Raw genomic sequence first — 24830 nt, 5'->3', positions numbered from 1 at the left:
TCCTTACTGAATTGTAAAATAAGAAACATAAATACAGCACATCTCCAAATTAAAAGTGTATTCTCCCGATTCAGGTGGTTGATAAGTCTTGATGGGTCTGTATAAGATTTGCTTTGACTTAAATATAATTTTAAAAGAGCAAGTTACAGGTGGATGATAAGTATTGATGGGTCTGTATAAGATTTGCTTTGACTTAAATATAATTTTAAAAGAGCAAGTTACAGAAAAAGAAGTAATGAATGACTGGTGAGTTTTCTGCACAGTACAAAAGACACACAACTCATGGAGACATATGACTATTCATATGGCATTCATAATCACTCAGGATTACCTTCCATATGCTATTTCCCATGAAATATTTATCTGGAAGAATAAAGTTCATATTTATATATTCTCAGATTCTCCTGTTAGTTGAATACATACAAGCAATTCAAGCTGCTGAACAGCTGAGACAGGTACTTAGAGAGCAATCAACATATTCTTTGGCACATGCAAAGAAAGTTTCATCATTAGACAAATGGGCTTCTCCCCTGTCGAAGAACAACACATTGGACTGAGTCATAACAAGATCACTGATCACTTGATTCTGGAGCTGGTGGCCTTATTTTTAATCCATGTGTCTACATTTGCTTTTGTTGCAGAAAACTTGGAAAACTATTCAATTTTTAATTGTTCTGTTTAACACTTAAAAGAATCTGTGAAAAGTATATCAATAAAGTGGGATATTACAAACAGCTCTTTATAGACTGGACTAATGCTTGAATACATGATAATGAATGAACACTCTTTTGTTCTCTGCCTATGTAGTTTTCATGTACATTATCAAATTCAAGGTCAGGCAAGGCCTTATCCTATCACCTTTCCCTCGATGCTGAGAAAGCCAAGCAACAATTACCTTGTCCCACCTCACCATGCTAGCTGTGCCCCAAAATAGGGTGGTCCCATTTGAGAAGAAGTACTTAGATTTAAAGGTGTATTACCTTGCAGGGACTCTGACTGTTTCTGCATTAAACAAAAATTATTCAGAGTATTCTGGTCTCATTTGGCTAGCAAATGCTCTGTCTTTAATCTTTCTGCAGTCTACTCTCCCTTACATATTCACTGTTCTTCCCAAAATTCTAAAACCCACTTCTTGTTAGAAAAGTTCTTAACTTTTAAAAATGCCATCTACATAGAAAGTAGGAAGGGGTGGATGGTGGGTTTCAGCAGTGCTCTGTCCTCTTTCTTCTGCCTTCACATTTCTGTATCTGAGTAATCACACCCACATTCAACAATCATTTCTATCCTCTACATCTCTCCTCCAGATCAGTTTCTTTTTGATCAAACAGGAACCTCAGTGAACAGTAATAGAAACATGCTGCTTAAAGGGCAACTAATGTGGGCTTACAGAATTAGCTGTATTCTGGTCACTGCCTGGTGAAAAATCCTTTCTGTTATACTTGCAAGGAAGACTATCCTTAAAATTCTTCAGTCATGACAGTTTTTCCAGTCTTAATCAGAACAAGAATTACTAAAGTGGGATTCCTTCATGGTCTTAGATTCAACATTTTCTCATAAAGATGAAGTTACTTTGTCAAGTAATATATTCTTCATATGGACAATATATTTTGAAAGTGACAAGGTATGTTAAAAGAGAAATTAATGAAGGGGGAATGCCTTCATACATTTATTTCAAAACACCACTCTGTATGCATCTGCATTATTCTACATAGTTATCTGAATATTTTGAAGAATGAGATTAAATTGAAATACTTTGATGAGTAATATCTTCTCATATTTGTCTAAAACTTTAATTTTATTGAATAGCAAGAGTGATGAAAGTGTTTTCCATAATAATAACAATGACAAGTGCCTTATGATGAACTACAATTAACTCAGTGATTCATCAGTTAGCAGCAAAAATTTCAATGCATCCTGACATTTACAGCATTTGGTTGTGATTAACAGTCTTTGAAATGTCACAGAATTTTATTTAATTGGCTATCATTTTTTAAAGGTAATCACTGCAAAGAGAGCATTTGTCACCAAAAGAGATAATTGCAGTTGTCACATGACACAGTAGGTGCCTAACTACTGTACCAAGCACTTCTGTATTCTTACACACTATAATATGCACTGTATAAATGGAATGTATTTGGAAGTGGATTTTTAAATATGCTTTACAAAGACATCAGTATCAACCATCTTCAAGCCTGAACAGCCATAGCAAATACTGAAAGGTAATTGCAAGGCAAAATTAACTGAGTTTAATTAGTCTAACCCCTGAACCATTCTAAAATCCAACCAGAATCTTAACAGATGATTTGCGTAACACAAACCTTTCTCTTTTTTTCCTTTTCTTCCCCTCTGTCCTTTTTGTTTTGTTTTGGTTTGGGTTTTTTAATGTAGAAAAGACATCCTTAGCTAACCTATAATTCACATGAATACGTTTCTGGCACATAAAAGTCACATCCTGTAGACAAAGTGGAAAATGGTTTGCTATACTCTTTTAAGGAGAGATTAAGTAGCTTTTTCCTCTGGCTTAATAGAAGCACCCAGAGACTGCTGATATGCCTGTACATAATGGAAAAGAATTTTATGCTGTCATTTCTGGAGGTTTATATGCAAGAAGGCTTGAACCTTCCTTTTATAGTATAAATAGAAACAATCAGTACATCACCTTGAGCTGATCTGAACATACATGTAGCATGATCCATCATGACATTAGAGATCTCTCTCATTGTGGGTACAGTTCAGTAGATGGGAGGTCAGTTCCCTTTATTCTCTAAACTATAGGTTTATCTGAGATATTTATAGCACATTCATCATTATCACTTCTGTTGCCTCAGAGATTTCAAAACAAAACAAATGTTTTTTAAGGCCTTCCTGATTCCCATCAGTAATTTGGTTTTTTCAATCTACACAGATTTTGGAAGACTAGCAAAGAATATTGTATTGAGGCTGGTTGCTATTTACGGTTGTGTTTCTTGTTCCTAAGGCTATATTTGGTGCCCACAACTCTTAATAAACCCTCTACAAACAACTTCAAATGTTCTTTACTTCATGCACCTTTTCCCATTGTCATTTTTGGCATGTACCACATGAAGGCATTAGTTCCACACTGTCTGGCTGAACACACAAGCAGTGAGTGGAGGAGGATCCTCCTTTTTCATCTTAGGATTTGATGCCTGGGAAAGAATTGATCAATATTGTCCTTCAAGATGAATACAAAGGAATTAGAACCGTGAATTAATCTATGATCATACAGTATAAAGGCAGACACACTTGTCAAGACAAACCTTATGCAAAATATTTTGGTTTGAGGTCTCACTGGCAGGGTACATCCTTCAATCAATGTGTGCTATTTAGTTTAGATTAGATTTTTTCGTCTTCCAGCAGACTAACTGACTTTAACATTTTTCCCCAAAATAAATGTTATACTTAAGGAAACACTTGAAAACATTTTCAGGAATATTAGGTCTGTTGAAAAAAGGGAAAACAAGAAGGAGGTGGAGAAGGAAAAGGACAAGAGCAGGGTGGAGGGGAAGGAAAGTGAAAAAAAAAAAAAAAAGGAAAAAAGGAATTTGTTCCCTGTATTTGTGACTGAAATTATTCTTTCCAGAATAACTCTGGTAAATATGAGTGATAATAATAAAATTTCTAAAAATATTGTAGCTTCATCTTTATTTTATAATCTGTTAATTCATGAGTTATGACTAGTTTTTCTGAACTTTTAAAGTCTAACTGAAGTTAGTTAGGATACATACTCATTCTAAAGGTATGTGATTTTTAAAACATAGAATTTACCAAGGGTGGATAAGCTGTAAAATAGATGGTCTGGGAAATGCTGAGCAAAAAAAGGAAACAAAACTGTTCCCATGACATTAAGAAAACTTGAGTCAGAATAGTCCTAAATGTCATCTTTATTTAAAGTAAAGATGTTTTTTCAGCTTTCTTTACTAACCCTCACTAAGCTTAGTTGAGATATAGCAGGTTTTACTGAATTTAAGCTTTCAGAGTAACTTTTACACTGAAAGGATAACAGTAACATTGATACTGAAAGTGTAACTTTTACACTGAAATAAATGTATCTCAGTTTAAAAGAAAAAAACTATAGTTTTAAAAATGGTGCCTCTTTTTAGGGCCATATATTGACTAGAGAGGAAGGATTTCTAATGAGTATATCCCAGTGAACACCCCAATGCATTGTTCAAACCAAGAATGATAAAACAAACTAGTTCTGGATCCAAACTCCCGAGCAGCAAGCAGGGATTCTAAATCATCAGCTCTAAACTTAGGCTCTTCTCTAATACACACCTACAGAGCACATTAATAGCAGTTTCTCTGAACCCACAGACAAAAGAGTTCAGAGATTTCTTGAAAAGAGGCTATTATGAAAGGATTTCAGGAGGCCACTTTGGCTCACTGAGAAGATGTAACCTGAATATGTTATAGAGGTTCAACTAGTATGAACAAGGCAGTGATGTTTATTTTTGAAAGCTTGTCTCTAAATATTGTAAATTTCTTTTTATCTTTACAACTGATATATACACAGAGAGAAATGTATTTACTTTTCTGGATATGAAGTGTGGCTTTCAAGGCCAAGCTGTTCTTTGGAAAAAACACGCTATGAATTTACTTGTAAGGATCCATCACTAATATTAACACTACACAACATCAACTACCCTCAAATGAATGCCACCATGAGAACCATGACAGAACAGATTCATTTCTAATTGCAGACAAACTTAAATGCCTAAATACACAAGGAACTACATTATCAGCATAATATCATCAGACACTGATCAGCTAAAAAACATAGTCCATACATTTCAGCCCAATAATTGGGACATAAAATCACTATATTGTGGTTCAATTACATTGCAATCTCCCTTTTTTGTTGCTTTGGGAAAGCTTTTAAAAGCTTTTAAGTAACTGTGTTTGAAAAACTCAAAGCAACAGAAGATCGTGCATAATCTATTTTCATGTTACTTAATGGCTGAAAGTCCACGTGATTTAAATGCACCTGCCAGGAATTTGATGCTGCTCTGCCACTACACATGGGGGCTCTAAATCAGGATCAACTCACATCTTAATTGATTCAGATTATTAAAAAGAGCACATAGATTATATTGAAATATTTTATCTTCCTTTTTTTTTGTTATTAAAGAGCTTTTTTGGAAACACCAAAGCATTCTCAATCATATATTAAATTGCTAATATTAACTTAAAAAGAAAGGTATAGGCAGTGTTTAAATATGCTGGTGATGTTTACTTGCAACATCCAGCCATATAGCAGGGGATGGTTCAGTTGGAAGGTATCTAGTCACTTTGGCTGTCTCACTAATGCCATTCAAAGATTACCACCAAGGTGAAAAGAACAGGGGTTTGGCACCCTACTGAAGACAGTGACCTTTAGGTCAGATGGAGGATTCTGAAAGAATCCACAGAAACAGGGATTTTCATTTTCTTGCCTTAGAAAATGCTAGGAGGGGATTATATGTAGCATCATCATTTTGAATTAACTTTAAAGCTAATATTCCAGGTCTTAAAAGGGAAATTTTCTGGGATAAGAGTTTCAGTTTTCTTTGGTCTCAGTGCACTGATTGCTAGTATTTCACCTTGGAGCTCTTGGTACTTGGACAAAAAGGAGTGCTTGGGGTATTTTTAATCAGTTTCCTGCTTTCCTCAGTCATGAGGCTAACTGAAACATCCCACATTTCCCCCCTCAATATGCACTCTGGCCTTTGGCAGATTTGGTGTTTTAGCCCTTCAAAATGGCATTTGCTACATGTGTCTTGCTTAACCAGCTTAGCTGTAGCTTTATGATAGAACAGCTTACAATTTTACAAGTGCTCATTAGTTTAAAGATCCAGGAGGAGAGATCTGCTTGTAACTAGTTATCAAAAAGAAGTGAATGTTCTCCATTACTAGAATCCTATATCTGACCTGATATCAACAGAGGTTGCAAACAATTATTTTAGTCCTACCACACTACCTAGGCTTTTCCCTTCATCCTATCATGAGAAATACTTGATGGTACATTTTATCTTCATTGGTTTGCTCCCTCATACTAATTCTCTTTAGTTACTGCTACTGTTCACTTTTCTCCTTTCTTTCCTTGCTTTTTCCAGTATACATTCCCAAGAGAGCATATAGTCAGCTGAATTAAAATATTGCTAAAGTTGTTCTTTGCTGAAATATGGTAGCATCACAATGTATTTTATTTTTGTCAGAATCTCTGAAATACACTACATAAAATTGTTTCACCATAACCACTAAGAGCGACATGCACCTTGTGAGGAAATGCATACCCTGCACTGTATTTTCTCCATGATCACAATGTTCAGCTTCTAGAGACTGTATTCCTGTTTATAGATGCTATTCACAAGAATGCTATCAGAAAGTTAACCTCATGTTTTTGGCAGACAAATAGTTAAAATAATATTAATACCTTTGAGCTCGTTAGACAAAGCTTTATATTTCTCCCTCTATCTTACAGCATCTCAGAAGTAAATACAGAAGTGTTCAAGTAACATCCTTTTTGTAAGTTATAAGAGATATTGTCATGCCAGAGGTCAAAACCATGAACAATCATTTCAACACTCTAGTAACGGTGTATTCTCAAAGTGTTTACGAATATACAAATTCCTGTCATTCCTAAAACATTAGCTCTTCCAAAGAAAAACCAGAACAATCTGTGAACTTTGCATGTTACCTTGGTAGTTTTTAACACCTAGAACAGCTGCTGAAATAAAGCTTATTTAATGTACACATGCATGCATAATGTAGACAGTATATATAGACAGAAAATGCATTAATATAAAATGTATACATATAATAATGCAATGCTTTAATATATTCCACCAAATATAGATTATACACAATTCTTGTTCTGTATATAATTGTATAATAATCGTATATAATATCTTACTATCACCATATTTTTGAGTGAGTTCTAATTTATTATCTTAAAACTGACAGCAATTGCTAAATAGCTAGAAAGTTGTCCCCAGCATAAATCTGAAAAGCATGAACTTACTTCATTGAGCATGTTGAAAGCTTCATTTAAAGCAATGTCCAGCATTCCAATTCCTTTTGCAAAAAGTTTGTCAAGGTGTTCCCTGAAATGCTGAAACAGGGACAAGAAAGTTTTGTCAGTATGTTGTTACAACATAAAAGTTGATATTCATGATTAAGGATTTCTAAATTCTTTACACTAGTTCTTATGTGCAAATGATGGAATATGCCAATTCATAAACCAAAGTAATTCCCAGTTAATCCTTTCTGACTCTTGAAGTAACACAAACCTAAGGATGTGTTAGAATAATAATAATGCAAAAGTATCCCAAGATAAATTTTGGCTACATATTCAATCAAATAATTTTCCTTTGTTGTTGTTGGTTGGTTGTGTTTCTATTTAGGGCTATCCATATCTTTTTTACACTTCATATAGGAATTTTGATATTATTTCTAACTATCTTCCCTCTAGGAATTTTGAATCTGCTACATCATAAAAACAATTCTTTCCAACACTGAGCTATGATATTCTACTTTTTTTAAGATCCCTCCCTAAAAGGTTGTAGACACTCATCATTAGGTCATTGCAGTTTAAAGGCAGTTTATTAGTGTCAATATAATATTTAGACTGATAAAAATTGTCTGCACAAGAAGAAAGACAAAGCTAAACACTTGCCAGCTATTTGTGACTTTCTTCAGTATTGTGTGGCATGGTCACACTTAAACCCAAATTTTAAGTTTTAAATGGCTCAACAGTGGGGCACTGCCATACTTGCTGGCCATCAGCATGGGTTAATTTCTTTAATAAGCAGTTCTTAGAGGTTAACAGGTCAGAATTCATCCTACATTTCCTCTTACTAACAATGTTATTTCTCTGGATAGAGAAGAAGTTTCATAAATTTCATTAATTTTGCACTCAAAAATATAGAACTATTATATAATTTACATTTTTCAAACAATGTTCACATTACCTTCTGAAAACAAAATGTTCAGAGGAAAAACAAATTCTCTTAAGTTTGTAAAAAGGAGAAATTTATCACTAAAAGCAATCCCATGCACCTTGCTACCATGAAGAGACACTATGCAACATCAATAAACAAGTACTTAATTCCCCTGATTTTCCTATGATGGAAACATTTTTGTTCCTATTCAGCAAAATAAAAAGACATTACTGCAGTGTATTGGGGCAGAGAACTCCCTATTTCATTATTAAATTTCAGTAAATTGTAACAGAAAAATTGGTATCCTAGCCTCTGGGCAATTCAGAAGCCTCAAAAAGGTTGCTTTTTTAAAACAATTACTTCATAGTGACCTAATAACGTGGTTCATTGCAGCTCAATAGTTTGAACAGCCAAAAGGCAAAGTCTTGTTCATCTTTGTTCACCTAAATAAGCAAACACAGTGGAAACACCCACACAACTACACTGAGAAATGGCTTTGTTTTTTCCCGCAGCCTAAACATGGCTAAGTTAAGTAAATACTAGTCAGTGTCTCTGTAGTACTAGTAATTCCTATTTAAAAAATGCATTTTAGAATATAACTATTAATTTGTAAGAAGAGAATGAAGACACACGTGGTGGGAAATAGCAGGCAAGGCAATACCTTTGTGAAGTGCTATTTGAGTCTTCACAACTGGATAAAAAAGTTACCTTAATAGATTAGCAAGAGAAATTTTTATTTATCAGCCTAGATCTCATAGCATTGTTATAGGAAAGAAAATAAAACCAAACTAATTATCTCTGTAGAATAATTAAAATACTATTGTCCCTTGAATGGTGCCTTTTGAATTTCTTACCAAAAAAAATTATGAAAATAAGAATGAATACAAAATACCCAAACATTCAATAAATGTCAAAGTTATGTGTTGACCAGATGTTTTCAAGATGCTGCTGCAACCCTATGCTCATAGCCCATTTCTCCCAGATACATGGAATTAAGGTTAGTTGACAGTTACCACAGATGTTCCTCACTAACACAGGGATTCACCCCAAAACAGAGGACTTCTCTGAAAATCAATAAAGCCAATTTTTTGCATTGGAAATACCTTTCTGATATTACCTTTTCATAAAACAGATTTATTAAAATAAATATTTATTAGAAATCTTATTTCCCTTTGGAATACATTACTGCTTCATAATTAATTTAGATGATGTGGTATTAAAAAAATACAGTAGTTAGAAAATCTCTGAGCATTTCAGAGACAAGTACTGTGGAATGTTGATTCCAATGTCTATGCATTATCAAGAATAAACATTCAGCATAAACAGATTATAAAAATTTACTAGTAAATTATATAATCTCTGGCATATAATTCAGTTCATATAACCTGTCAGGGAAACAAATATATTCTCTCATCATGGCAGTATTTATACACGTTCTGAAATACACACTGCTGATATATGAAGAACTATAATAATGGCATTTGTTTAATACAACATAGTAAAGGTGCTAAAAAAATTATTTCATGCACTACAAATTTGAACAAATCAATGTTTTCTGCCTCCAGGCTTCAGAATGAACAGATGCTACAAGGTGATTCTGCTAAAGGATTACAAAAAACCCAAAATGCATATGTGGTTTGGTCTTTGTCTGGAGAGGTTTATGGGGTTTTATTTGTTTTTTAAAGCAACTCCATTCTCTGTCCTGTCTTCAGTTTTTTGAGAATTTCAGCACTTTGTGTGTCCACTGGAAAAATCACACAAGATGCAAGTTAACATTTCTTTGTTTCCCTACTTTATCATACCAGATGCCCTCAATGTGTGGCATTAACTGGATCCATGCCAAAATAAATCATGTTTCATTTCACAGGCAGCACAAAGAATAGCTTCCTCAGACTGTTCCCTCTACATCTAGCTGAGGCTGTTTATTATCACACAATCAAAACATCCTGTTGTACTTTCATACAAGCTGGTTTTCACCCTCTGAGAGTAGTACCTTATTGGGACTTCAAAGGGCACACTATTGACACAACTCTAACCTGTCATGCTGTTGTTCTAACAAAAATTTGTATGAGAAAAATCTAAATTTCATACACTCATTTTTTTTCCCATTTCTGACATGTCAGTCAGTACAACATTGCCCTGACAGCCATGTTATAATGCCCTTTTGCTTCTGGAATAGGCATTTTTAAAATCATTGTATTATTTGTGTATGAGAAAAGCAGAGTTACAAACTAGTACTCCTCTCAAAATTTCTCTACAATTTGCTCACATGTGTCTCCAACTCCCACTCAGTAATCTCATCTCTTACAGAAGCACTGCAAGACAGAAAAAGATATTTCAGCACTACTAGTAGTGAAAAAATATCAGGGCAGAACATTTACCACTGAAACACCAATCTAGAGATAAAGAGTGATTTCAGAATGAGATAAAAACCACCTTCCAATTCCACTTTCAGTAACATTCAGAAATCAAACAGATCCCAAAAAGCAGGAGTCCTCTGCTCTTAGTGAGTCAAAAAGCATATTTTAAACTTTACATCTTAAATAGTTCTGTTTAGTAATAACCTGCACAATAAACAATGTTGGTTCATCTCAACTTCTCTTTACTAGCCAGCTGGAGCCTTTGTAGACTAATATCTGAATTTCCTAGAGTTTGACTTGGATATCTGTCCAACAGTGTGCACAAACCTTCCCATGTTTAATTTCCATGTGCAAATACCAGAATGTACAGTATCTAATCATGGGCTCAAATACCTAATTGACATGCATAATCTTGGTAATTCTGAATGCAAATTAGGCACACAATTATGACACTCAGACATTGATGTCTTGATTACAAAATTATAGGGTCAGAGCTCAATGGGAGAAGTTGTGTCTTATTGCAGCAAGGAACCTTTGACACATTCAGCTGTGGAGGTATCAACAATCCATCTAGAAGTGGCTGAAAAACATGAGCTGATGAGAACGAGGATACATATCCACTAGGGCATGTCAGCCAGGATGAGATCTTGGCATATACCTACAAGGGCTCAAACCAGAACACCAGCAATGTACACACTTCGTCTTGCAGCCTTGTATGCTGCTGATGTTGTCAGTTCTTAAACTCCATCCACTGTTGGAACCAGAAAGTCCCAGTGAGCTTAACACCTGACAAAAATGTAAGCAAATATATTTGATTTGGTTCTCTCCTTTTCTTTTTAAACTGCATAAAGTTTGTTAAGACCTTCTAAGTCAGAAACAAACCAATTAATACATGTGATGGACCTAGAATCTGGAAATGGGTTCCTTTCCTAGGTGTTAGTCCAAATATTCCTATTTGAAGAACAACGAGGTATCCGGAATGGAGTATACTGATGCTGGTTTTCTAAAGATGAAAAATCATATTCTCATACCTATTTCTGCTTAAAAATCAGTCTACAGGACCTCACAGGCTGTTTTAATGCATTGCAATGTGAGGACACAACCTAAATCCTCACAAATAGAGTTACATCACTCAATAAGTTGAGCTTCCTATGTTGTATCCCTCTTTGGGATCTGCTGGAAACCTGCTTGCTTTTATATTATATCTCTCTGCCACTGACACCAGCAGCAACACTGGTAGCAAGTTTACTGCTGTAAACTGACCAAGTCAAGTCCTCATCTCTTATCTTCCTACTTACCAAGAGAAACAGAGCCAGTTTTTAATTTTTACTTATTTCAGGGCTTCTTAACTAGTTGAGTTATGCCCAACTTCCCATTTATACAGTTTGCAGTGTTTTTATTACAACAAAGTTTTGATTTTGTTCTTATAAAGGCAATACCTTACAAAATAGTTCCAGTACTCTGTAGAGACACATTATGTTATAGATTACTTTTGATTATCAAAAATAAGACACCATTTATGATGAGTAGAAATACCCAAATTAGAGGGTATTACAAGACTGTGGGTTCAAGCCTATGGATAAAGCATTTTCCACTTATTCCAAAGAAGGAACAGTTCACAAGTGATATATGCAGCAGAGATTATATGGCTACACTGGAAAAGCATATTTGCTATGACTTGTCTGACAAGAGTGAGTTTCCTACAGAAAACTCTGTTAATGGGTTCGACATTCCTCCATATTTCTTTGTCAGTTTGGCTGCAAGTCTTTACTACTTCCAGTATTAGTTGCCATATTCATCCATGCATGCTGTAACTCCAAATGTTCCTGAGAACTGGCAAAGATTTACAGGATTTGTGAAGATGGACTGTGTGAGCATATACACCAAGAAAGAAAAAATAATCAGATGATGTTCACTGGTGTGTCACAGAGATATTTACCCACAAATACTAACAGATAAATGTCCATCATATCTGTAAAATGCATTTAAGCATCATCCCATTTAAAATCACTTGCCAGGGCAATTACAGGTTAGTTAGCTGGTGATGATTATCCAGTCATTTGTGCTTCCTAAGATACTGTGTTGGGACACAGGATTTTTTTCAGAAAAACAATTAGAAAAACAATGCTGAACAAAGAGCTCAAGATTCAATATATTCAGATTGAAAGCAAATTGTTCTTAAGTAAATCAGTTTCCTGGGACTGCAATAAAAAACTTCAGACCAAATTTCAGTGGTCTGAGGCTACCTGAAAGTTTTGGGAGTCTATAATGTCTAGCTTTTTTAAAAAAAATGTAGATTTCAGTGAGACTTTACTATTTTGGGTTTTTTAACAGCTAAGCAATGCAGTTAATCTTTTTTTGAGATCTGACAGAGATGGATAGACAAATATGCTAAAGCAATTTGCTTAAATAAAATTCAATATGCAAAATTTGTATTTACCAACCTCTTATTGGCAATTTCACTCAGCTTCTCTGCTGAATCAGTCTTCTGGTTATTTAATTTCTGGTAATTGTATAGAAAAATAAAAGCTCTTTGGAAGTTATACACTACATCTGTCTATTTTTGTCATTCAGATTTACACTGGGGTAAGTTCTTGATTTAGTTTGGAGTTACTGTGCCTATCTGTGCATCTAGAAGATGATATATTTCATCTGGAAACATTTACAGAGAAATGTCCTCAACCCATATATAGTACATTAAAAAAACATATAAAAGAGGAATGTATATTGTAATATTGTTACTTTAAATCTGGAGTTACATTAAATCAGATTGTCATCCGATTCCTTTGGGGTAGGTAAATTGTAACATGGAGTTTCTCAAAGATGAAAACCTCTTGGCCCAAGAAAACTAGTATTAAAATAGGCAGTTCCACATGTTTGTAATTTGTGGAGAAAGTGCAGACGGTGACAGAATAGTGTCTGAACTATTTCCCACTCTTTTTTAAATTTGTGTATAGCAAATTGATACACTTCAAGGTAGCAGCTGTTTAACACTAAGGCCAAATTATAAAATAGTCTGGTAAAATTAGAATGTATCTTACATACTTTATATTACTAAACTATGTTTGGGATCACAGATTAATTTCAACCTCAGTTATGCTACCCAATGTAATTACAGATTTAATTTTGTGATAAACGAAACTTACAGCAAGTTCTGCAAATTAGGGATAGCTTACAATATCCACATACCTAAACTGAACCTTCACTGCAGATATGTGCCAACACTGAAATTTTTGACAGCTGCTAGGCTGTAAAAGCTTTTACAAATAAGTGAAGACACTGTGACACCTGTCATATCACCTGACATTTTAATTATTCTTAAAACAAATTACTGTATTCTCTGACTGTAAAATGAAAGCTGAAGCACTGTATCTTGGAAAATATCTAGTATTGGGATGCCTACTTTGTATCTTAGTAAAACTGGTGGCACATATATTGACACCACTCACATCACTGTCATAGTTGAAGTTGTAACTTTGCCTTTTATAAATACATAAACAAAACCTCATTCAATGAGTTTTCTGAAAAGGAGTGTGCTTTCTGAAGTTGTATCTGTCAGAAATTCAAGGTGCAATTAGATCCTCATTGCTCTGAAAGCTACATACAACAAGCACTTACAGAACCAACAATTTTGCAGAAAAGTAGGAAAACAACTTGATCAAAACCTGTGGAAATTTTTAACATATTACACTAATTATACTGGCATCTCTTCCTTGTAGATTGTTGCTAACAGGAATAAAAATAAAGTTAAATGAAGATTTACAACTGAAGACTGCATTACTTTGCTGTTCTTTAAGCTGGTGGAGAACAGGTTTAGATGCTTAGAACCATCATTTCTTTCAATGTATCCTCACACTTTCTAAGAGAAAAATATGATACGTGATCAACATGCTGGAGATTCAGGGCTGAAAACTCTCCAACCTCCATTCCTTTTCCATAACAAAAATGCATTAATATGTTAAATGTTAAAATGCTTAACTATATCAAATTTATTTTATGTCCCTTAAAAGCCTACTGTAATACACCAAACATATTTATCAGTGCTTTAATGAAAGAGTGATCTTGATCAAGTGACCCCAAACAGGTATGATGAGGCTTGTTCAAAAATATTCATACCTTCACTATGCCAACCACTATGAAATCTGTACCAGCCCTCAAAACATATCTGGCCAGGCTGAACATTGCAGGGATAAATGTACTTATGCCATGTTTTCTTTCTGTCTGTCTGTTCTCTTTACTTGACAAAACATTGCAGGCAAGAATCTTCAGCTAACTTGGGCTCCTATATCATATAAATAAACAAGTTAATCTAACATTTCACCTCTTACCAATACAGTTGTGAGAGCTCAGTTCACAGATTCCAGTTGCATCTCAACTCTTAAGTAAAGATGCAACTGGAATACAGACTGCACACTGTAGGGGAAAAGAATGCAGCTTCATCAATAATAACTGGAATGTCATTCAAAGATTCAACTTCCTTGCTCTGTATGTACTTTGTACAGGTTTACTCTAGTGTCAGCTATATGTTCTTACCCGAAAGAGAGAGAAAAAGGGATGGGAGGTGAAGGAGTGGAGGAAGTGGTCTTTATAATATGTCTCCTGATGCTTGGAACAGAAAGCTAAGATACATGATTCAAGGGAGATTGTCAACACAGAGTGGATATAAATGGGCTACAATGCTTTAAATGCTTTTTCATACTTTAATGAGAATGGATTTTTTTCCTTTTAGGTGAGTGGTTCCCACACTGTGGTCCAGATAATAATGATAAGTGGTCTAGAGCCAAAGTATGAAATTAATACTGTGTTTACAGCACTGTTTCCGCCCCAGAAAAAGAAGGGGGAGGGGGCAAGAGTGACAATGTTTCACTGAGAAAATGTGTAAACCAGACACCAGATAGCTTTTTTTTCTTTCTTTCCTTTTTAAGACTAATTGGATTTTCTGGAAGTCTGGTTCTTTGGAAGCCTCTTACATTCCCTGCACACTACGGATAAGAATCTCTGCAACCCATCCCTGAATGTGAAAGAGCATTTTCATTTGCTACCCGTAATCCCTTTGAATATTCAGCACCAACACCATTAAGAAGCACTCATTTCCCAGGCTGCTATAAGCCCTAAGGCTGAAGCTGTTTCCTGCAGCCTACCAAAAATATCCTTATGCTTCATTCCCTGAAGATGCTCCCAGGTTTCTTCTTACCTAGACAGGCTGTGCATGGGAACAGGATAGGCTCTGGCTGTAGCCCAGCTGCCTGAGGCAGGAGGCTGCTGCGGGTGGCAAACACAACACTCACTTGTGGAAAACCTTGGAAAGCCAGGCTGGCTGCTGCTGCAGCTGGGCAAGGCATCGGGATGAGCTGGGCTGAGTCTGTGCTGGCACCAGGGAACCCACTCAACTCTGCCCAAAAAAGAGGGTCTGGTCTCTCCCCATGTCCAGCCCTGATCCATCTGCCCCAAGTTTGTGTAATTTAACCCTATTTATTGTGCTGAGAAGCTGGTTTGGCCTTTAGCTTTCTACACATTAAGTGCAAGTGATAAGGATAGCTAATCTAGACTTTCTTTTCCTATTTCTTTGTTTCGTTGGAGATAAAACACCGTTAAAAGAAAGACATTCAGTGTGTTTAAGTGGACATTCAGCATGTTTAAGTGTTATCCTCAGAGTAGAACGATTCCATTTGAAAACATCTGAGTCTTCCTGAAAGAAAGCAGTTCTTCAATAAATATTTCAAGACAAATATAGACTGGGGTACTGATCCTGTGAAAGCAATTTTTTTGGAGTTATTGAAACAGCTGCTTTCCTCATGAGATTAAAAGCTCCAGTCAAACATCTCAAAGGAATTTCTTATCTCTGCTTCTAAGAACTGCCTTTATTTGCTACAAGTGATGTCAGATGAACCTAGCAAGATGCAGTTAGCAAGATCTTGGAGGTGTGTCTGTGCATGTTGTAGAGGGATGTTTTTGTTAGGGGTCTGACCTTCCAAGGAAAGAACATTAACTAGCACACCTATATAAATTACTAGGATAAAAGTAATATTTAATTATTGCCTCAAACCTTGGATGTGTTATTCAATTTATATGCAAAATAAAGCACAAAGTTATTCCATAAATAAAAATAAATAAATAATCCAGCCTGCTAGATATTGTATCAAAGCACATTCTGAATAACAAAATATTAAGTTGTACTAGGTTATTTTGAACCACTGAGCACTGTTTGTAAAATCTGAGCATCATCTGGGTGGCATTCAAAGGTTTTGATCAATTAAATTAAAATGAATCTGACATTAAGTAACATATGGGTGTATGGTAATCTGCATTTTCATCAGTTGCAGAGAGATGGAAAGGCTAACAGTAGGATTAATTCCAGGCAGGACATCTGGACAATACATTTGAATCTTTAGGTTTGCAGCTAGAACTTGCACAGATCTCATATGACTCATTAAATGTACCCACAATAAAGGGCTCATTTAGGAAACTGCATCACAGCCTACAAATAAGGGACTTCAAATTATTAGAAATAATTCCTGTCATTCCACATAGTAACCAAGTGGTATTTAGATAACTATGGTGGAGAATATCAAGTCTATTAAGGAAGCAGCTCATGAAGAATAACTTTTGTAGTACATAGGTGTATAGGTAGGTAAAATGCAAAGAACTCTTGTGAATAATATGGAGTAAAGATCAGCATAACAAGATCAAATTCATTTTGTCTTGGTATTCATGACAAGACCCAGAACTGACCCACTTCGATGTGTGTTTTTAGAGCTGTGATTTCTACTTCCTGTGATGATTCGAGCAAAAATGAACTACCACACTGGATGTTAAGCCCAATTCAATGTTAAGATGAAACTCTTCTCATTTGTCTTTAATAAAAATAGAGAACTATTTAAAGAAAGATGCATGACTACTGCCTCATCCAGCCACAAGCAAGACCTAGTACAGGTGGACAAATCACTTTAAGAAGAGAGGAAGAACTCTTAGCAAGGAAGAAGTTCTATAACACAAGTGGCTTATTTTCAGCATCCTTTCCCTCTACAGGAGTCACAGGACTTGTCAACTATCTTATTTCATGGTTCTACATGGCATAAACAACCTTACCTTATCCTCCCAAAAAGTGTACTAGCATAATGCCTGAATAGAGAAACTGCATTTGGATGTCAATAAACTAAACTTCAAGCTGCAGATTCATCCTGCAATCTCTCTTCAAATACAATTTTCACTGAAATCACTGTACTTTTTACCTGAAAAATTCCAATAGGATGTAACTAATTTGAACATTTTCACAGAGTATTCTTGAATGAATGCATTGTTACATTGACAGACCTGTTTGGAGTGCTAAATTCTTTTATTCCTATAGTATTACATTTGTTTTCACTTGTTTTGAGATTTTGTTTCAACTTTAGTGTCAGTTTGAGTTAAGAATGCAATCTCTTCCTTGGTAATTTTTTGCAACTGAATGATAGTTCAATTTAGGCAGCTGAAATATTTTAGCTAAAATAATTGCCAAACTTTATTAACAGTATATTTTCAGTTATTTCTATAATTTGCCATTAAATTTATTCAACCAATTTGACTAAGAGGTTATTTCTTTTTCTTCCTACAGAGTCACATAAAACTTCTTTGAAACAGCATGAGGAAAATAATTAATAAATTCTAATAATGGAATGCAGTGTACTAGAAAAATATCATTCTAGCACATTGTTACCCACTGCATCCTCTCTGCAGTTTTGTTACTTTCATTCCTTACCTCTTTGTTGGCTCTGTCTGCTTGAACTAATGTTCCATTCAGACATGGCTCTACATAGTGGAGTTCTTCATTATACTATAGAGAGAAATACAAAGTATGATGAAAAATTTAATTAAAACCTTGGAAGATACAATTCAATTTAATGATTTAGAACTACAATGAAGCATGCACAGAAAGCAAGAACTAAAGGATTTCATTCATTTTAAAAATTGACTGTGGGGTTTTTTTTCTTTTTACATGATTCCTAATATTTCAGAAGTTTATACTTCCAAAGAATCATTTAATTGCATGGATGCCAACACTCAGGTGGAGTTAAGGGTACTAAATATAGAAACTGGCAAAAATATCTTTCAGGTTGAAATCTGGATAGTATTAAGAGGTCATGTTTGATATATCACAATCACAACTCCCAGTTCTTGGCTACATATAAAAAAAGGTCCTGACAAATATTTGTGGCAATGGCTAACATTTTGAAATGCTAATGAGTAACTACACCAAAAAAAATCTGTAAGCTTGAATCAATGGTGGAAACATTTGGCAATTGTCAGAACTTCAGTCAAGCTGAGTGGCTTATTACACACTGTGTCAAGACGATGTGACAGATCTTGAAGGAATTATCTGTCTAAGCAAGTTAGATAGCCCAGTGCTACTTTCAGAAGCATCTTAAGCATTAAAAAAACTGAAGTCTCATCTGTAATCAGTAGATCTTTCAGATTCAATACTTGATAAAAATTTGGATTTGATTGTTTAAATCTTTTAAACCTTTCAACACAGATAAAAATTAATAAAGCAGTACCTTCAAAGAGTCTACATAAAGTTGTCTAGTTAACTTAATTCCTCCTCCCATTAATTTAATCTACTTTAGAAGTTTTCACAGATTAAACTGTAAGGCTTCTGCATCTAGGCTTTAAGTAGATTTACCTTTTCATAAGGCATTAAGTGAATCAGAATACCCATAGTAAACAACAAAAGGTGACATGTTACTTCAAAAAAAACAATCAGGGAAAATATTTTGTTACATTAATATATGCATTTACTCCCTTCTTCCTCCATCTCAGTAGGAATAAAAAAAAGCTTTGCAATGAATGACTTGTTACTGAATGCTGCTTAGCCAGAAGTCTCTATTACTGCAGGTTTTCACTGTCTCTGTCTGCCTGTAACTCTGAATTTGTTCTACTCTCTCCAATTTAACACCACTTCTTTCTCTGCACCATAGGTCCCTGCAACCTGATCCACTTTGGACACCTGTCGTCACCATTCATTTTAACAGTGCACCACTCACCACACTCATCATTACATAATTACTCTTGCATAGGGAAGAGTATTTAATTTGAACTGCATGAAGTTATTCTTGAGGCACTGTGCCAGACTCAGTCCTCATCTATAAGGGAATATAAACCCAGAGTAATTTACTATTGCTGGATATTCAGCAATAGTAAAATCAGCGTCAACATAGTAACTGGTTGTACAGAAACAAACGAAAATGCTTGGAAGGTATTTACACACAATTTCTGCAGCAGATTTGTATGCTTCCCTAATTATTTTATTCCCAGCAATGTTATTTCAATACATGAGAGCCTGTGGACTTATCTATTTTTTCAAAGGTAATATGAAATACAAGGCAAAGGCTTTTAGAACACTTTAGAGTCACTGAGTGTCCCGTGTGCATCTCAGTCTCATAACAGTTTATTGATCTGATAAACGATGTACTTTCCCCTGTAGTTTCTCTGTTCAGACTGCCTTCCAATCTGTCTCCTGAGAGTCATTGCAAAATAATCATGCCAAACTACACAGCATCTCTTATAATAGTTCAAAGTCAAGACCATATTCGATTCCATTGCAAAAAAATCTAACTGAAAATCTGTAACAGACTCTGGTACACCAGCCCCTAACTCCCAAGACATTTCCTGTCTTCACACAGGTTTTTTTCTCAGCATGTTCTTTAATCAAGATACTTTCCAGTTAAGCCTGTTCTTAGCTTGATTTCTGTAGATGCCATTGGAAACTACAAGAACATACATAGTTTTCTTTAAATGATAAGAAAACACAGTGTGTGCAATAGGCCAACACAAAATAAAATGCTAAAGGCTATCTTTCCCTCAGTTGCTATCTGTCCAAGTCATCTGCATGCAAGCAAACTCAAGATTTCCTAATGATGTGGTACTGTCACTATTTTTTTTATCTTTTTCTTATGAAATCACCACCAGCAAACAGATGAAACAATTTCCTATTCTATCAGGCCTTGCATCTAAGTAGCATAATTTCTGTCCACTAGATATCTGTAAGATTTGCTTTAACTACCATTTTGAGTAACTATTCCCCCAGAGTTGTAGCTTGCATGGCTGGTAGCTGCACCACAACCCAGAGAGATTCCCAGTCCTTTACCACACCTTTAGTGCTCACCAGCTGTGCAGTATAAAGGATGCTCATACTTTCACAGAGTGTGAATATGTAAAGGAGTATTTTATGTAACAGAGTTCTATGGATAATGAGCATCACTTAAAAGTGTTCTCTTTCTTGTGTGTCTACTGTACAGATACAAATGAAAGCACAGTAAGAAAAACCTTTATAGAAAAAGATATAGAACCTTCTGATGGTTTGAATTCTTGCAAGAGTGCATTTTAATGTTCTATTTTAATTTTCAGTTCTTTGCTAATTAAATAAATTTTCTAATCATTTCTTAAAATCTCAAATAAAAAGAGATGGATAAATCTACTGAAAAAAAATTATTTCAGTTCCTAAAAAAATCCCAAAAGAGTAGGTATCTGCCTAAGTCCATGAAAACTGTCGAATTCTGATGCAACATGGGAAAGAATTCAAGCAGAACTTGCTGCTTAAACTAGCACATCCACTTGATAAGATCTTCTGTCAGCTTCTAGTAAATACCTACCTTGTGTTTCACAGCATATATTCGATTCCTTGCCCTTGTCATAGGTGCTTTAGTTATATTGGTGATGCCTTTCTTTTAACTGTGCCAAATCTTTAAAGTGCAAAAAGGGAAGAAATTCTTCCCCCTTCCTCTTCCCCACTAACTCACCAGCAATCTGAACTTAGTTCTGCAGTTTTCCTATGACATTTAAAATTTTATATTCCATGAAATAGCATCCTGATCTTGTATCAAAAGGCCGATTAGCAATTGCTGACTTCACCAGCAATACCCCACATAGATGTCTTGTTAATCTACCTCAGTGAAAGGCTGCAGTTGAGCTTTTCAAGGATCTTGCATCACACTGTTTTCTTATATTTCCCAGTTCTGCATAGACCCATTCCCCTGTACTCTGGCATGTGATATCTTTGCATGTGATAGTTGAGAAAGCTAATACCTGCACAGTAGTTGGGAATACCTTATGTTTTGCTGAGAGAGAGAGGTAAAAATGAGTTATTTTCCTCTCTGAGCTCCTCTTCTAAAACCTCGATCTACTTTCATCTCTCTTGTAATTTAAACATGTTGATTACATTTATATTTATTATTTTATTTACTTAGTTATATTTCTCTGTTTTATTAGTTAACATTATTTTCTCACTCTACTTATTTCTTTGCACAACAGGCACAAAAAAACTGAGTGGGCTCAAATCTGAACTAAGAGAAACCATATAGCTAGTTCGACAGCTGCTGGCCTATATTCTATAATAAGATACTATTAATATTCTGAAAATGAGTTATATATGGTTCTAGCACACCTGCACAAGAGGTATACATTTTCCTTAGCATTTTTATATTTATCCATTGTCATATTTAAGCTGTCTGCAGCAAGGTCCAGAGAAATGCATTCAATTCACATTTTGTTGTGTAACAATACACAGACAAAAGATTTCATGCTATATTAAGCATACTCAGATATCCAAAACAGACCAAGCTAAGATCCAAGAGTGAAGTCAATCCAGAAAAGGAGCCAAAGGAACTGGTATTTCCACTAGTGTTACCACATCAACAAGTGGCACACAAGCACAGCCCATTGCTTGGAGCAGTCATACAGAGCTTAGCTTTGGGTGCCTTTCTCTCTGTCAGCCTGCTCACACATTAGCTGTGCAGAATCTGATTATTCAAGCAGGATGAAAAGTAAGTTTAAGCATAGTCTATTCTGTAGGACTCCAACAAAGAGGCTACACTGAAACCATTTACAACAGAAAATTCTACATATTAAAACAGGGAATTATACTACTGTGCGTTGAATTAACAAATACTTTTATTCTAATCAGTTTTGTTAAAATGGTGTGACTAAAGCAGTAAAATTAATTTAACATTCTTGGCTCAGTTAATATTTTGTTAATTTAATGTAGAGTTAACATTTTTATAAAAGCATTTTAAAAATTTCAGCATTCCTCAAAATTAGTCTTTGTTTTATCATAATATTGTTAATTTAATGCTTGACTTGGAATTATACTTCAAAGCGAATTGGAAAAATATGCCTTTTCTCTTGTTGTAGGCATCTCTGTTCATGCACCAGTGAACTGACCTTAAATTTTAACATAGACAGCACAAAATTGCTCTTGTATTTCAATAAATTTCTGCAATTCAATCATCTAGTCCATCAATTTCAGATGGATTTTGCAACGACTTACCCAGGAAGGCTAAAATCATCTTTAACATTATCCTTTTGTGTTTATTCTCTGGTAAGACCTGCACTGAATTCTGCTTTCTCCTATATATACATTTATATATGCATAGAACACATATATACAAACACATACAAATATTTGTTCCATTAATCACGGTGCATAATAAAGGCATCCTGGTAGTCACAGTCACTCAGGCTCAAAATTTTTGCTTCATTTAATAAGTACATTGTTTGTCCAGATTTCCCCTACTAATAACATTCTTCTTCCATCTCAAACTTTGATCTGGGGAGAGAAAGAGGTACTTTGCCTTTTGTCTCAGACTTCCAGATGTGCAGCAATCCTCACAGAGCAACGATTTGGACAGAAGTTCAGAGCAATCAGTCTGAGCAAGTATCAGCTGTGTGCTATGTGAAGAGTAAGTCTTCACCATCTCGGCCCAGCAGATCTATTTTTGCACACACTGCACAGCTGTCGAGTTCTTGATACAGAGGCTTGTTGTATGAGCACAGATCTCTGTTACAAAGGGCATGTCTTACACAGACATATGTGTATCTTTCCTTCAAATGAAACCGCTGTCACATCACCAGGCTATGTCTAAATTATAAAGAGCAAGATATAATCTCACTCAAACATTTGTCTATAGATAAAAGCTGTATGGAATTTTCATTGCTTTCACACCAAGCAGCCTCTTGTGTGGCCTTTGTTGTCTCGGGTTTTGATTGCTGAAACATCTTCCCCAGGCTTGACAAGGTTCATTTGCCCTGCTGGCACTTGGTCAAAGCAATGCTCAGATGTAATTTTTGCTGATAATGTACATCACAGTAACTCTTGGCTTCACTGTATATCCTCACTATGTCCTTAACACACCACATTTTAAAAGGAGTTTGTGACCCCATGTCAGCCTACCTGTGCCACTGCTCCTGTAAAGGTCCACTCCCTTCTCCACAGCAGTGATCCCTCTTGCTACTTTGTTACAGTTTCAAGCAAAGAAATTTTGTGGTTTCTTTACATTGTTATTTGTTTGTCTGGTGAGACACCAAAGCTTTTATTGTGGCACTTCATCCAAAACAACTCCTTACAAACTCTTCCTGCAGAGCTCCAAGGTGACAGGACAGTGCTTTTTACTCCTGCACTGTCACTCCTGTCACACTCCCTTGTTCTCCCAGTGTTTCTGTGGTACTTCTTTCAATGCAGGGAATAATTCCAGGTTCATATTTGCACAATCCCTAACCATCAAAGTCCTAACAAAATTAAACAGCTGAGCTGGTAATCATAAAAACACATTCTCAGTTGCTATTTCTACTTATTTGAACAAACACATATCCATCGTAAAAGAAGTTATAGAGAGGACAGAACCTATGGAGTAAAAAAAATTACTTCAGACAAATGCTGTAATTACCACAGTAATTACATTTCTTTCTAAAATTCAGAATTTCTGATCCTAAGCAAGCACAGCAGTTTCATTAAACTTGAAATTAGAAAAAAAACGACATTTAGTTATTTCATACTTGCAGGGTTTTTTTCAAGTATTAACACAGCATTTCTGCTGTACTACTTATTTGGGCAAAATCATTAGTTTGGATCACAGCTACACACAGTTTTACATTTTGTCTTATAGATGAGAATTTTTGGTTTTCCCAAAGTAAAAAAGCTTCACTTAAAAACCCCACATTTCTTTTTTCTTCTTACATCATTCACAGTAACTGTCACAACTACTGATAAACACTGAGATTATGCACAAAAAGATGGCTGGTCAAGCATCTTAATAATTTCTTAGTTAAAACATCCTTTCAACTTACAGAAGTTACATAGATTAGAGTTAATCACAGTTTTTTTTGAAGGACAGTAAATTTTTTTTTATATGGTATGCACTTATATCTTTCTACTACACTAGTTTCTGCTAATTATGCAATTATCATGCAAGGAGATTAATAGGAAAGATATCCTGAACTGCCTGCTCTCTGTTAAAAATACAGTAAATGCACATATACTTCATGCATAAATACTCTGTTCTCCGTACAATCTAAATGATTTGCACTGGGGTCACTGGGGTCATTTATTTTAGTATAGAAAGGACACTTGCCTTTGAGAAAAAAAGAAAATAAAAAGCCCCAAATCCTCCTTAATTCTTACATATTAACCACTTTGCAATTTGCACTGTGTTGTAGAAGCTGAAGGAAGAGGGAAGGCAGGGAAACACGTGGATACAACCAAAACTTAAAAATTAAGTTA

The 24830-nt window shown here is 35.1% G+C and overlaps 1 protein-coding gene across 1 annotated transcript in view; it reads right to left on the bottom strand.

Annotated features, from left to right (window-relative positions):
- Positions 1–24830, bottom strand: part of LOC103807973 (voltage-dependent calcium channel subunit alpha-2/delta-3-like) — a gene marked incomplete at both ends in the record, with an annotated part of 83316 nt that overhangs the window by 268 nt on the left and 58218 nt on the right. The window contains 2 exons of the mRNA XM_009080728.1: positions 7022–7111; positions 18039–18113. Coding sequence (XP_009078976.1) covers positions 7022–7111; positions 18039–18113 — 165 coding nt within the window. The remainder of the gene's footprint in view (positions 1–7021; positions 7112–18038; positions 18114–24830) is intronic.

The sequence above is a fragment of the Acanthisitta chloris genome, unplaced genomic scaffold (genome assembly GCF_000695815.1).
Source record: "Acanthisitta chloris isolate BGI_N310 unplaced genomic scaffold, ASM69581v1 scaffold11470, whole genome shotgun sequence".
NCBI lineage: Eukaryota > Metazoa > Chordata > Aves > Passeriformes > Acanthisittidae > Acanthisitta > Acanthisitta chloris.
This window is presented reverse-complemented; position numbering and strand designations above follow the sequence as displayed.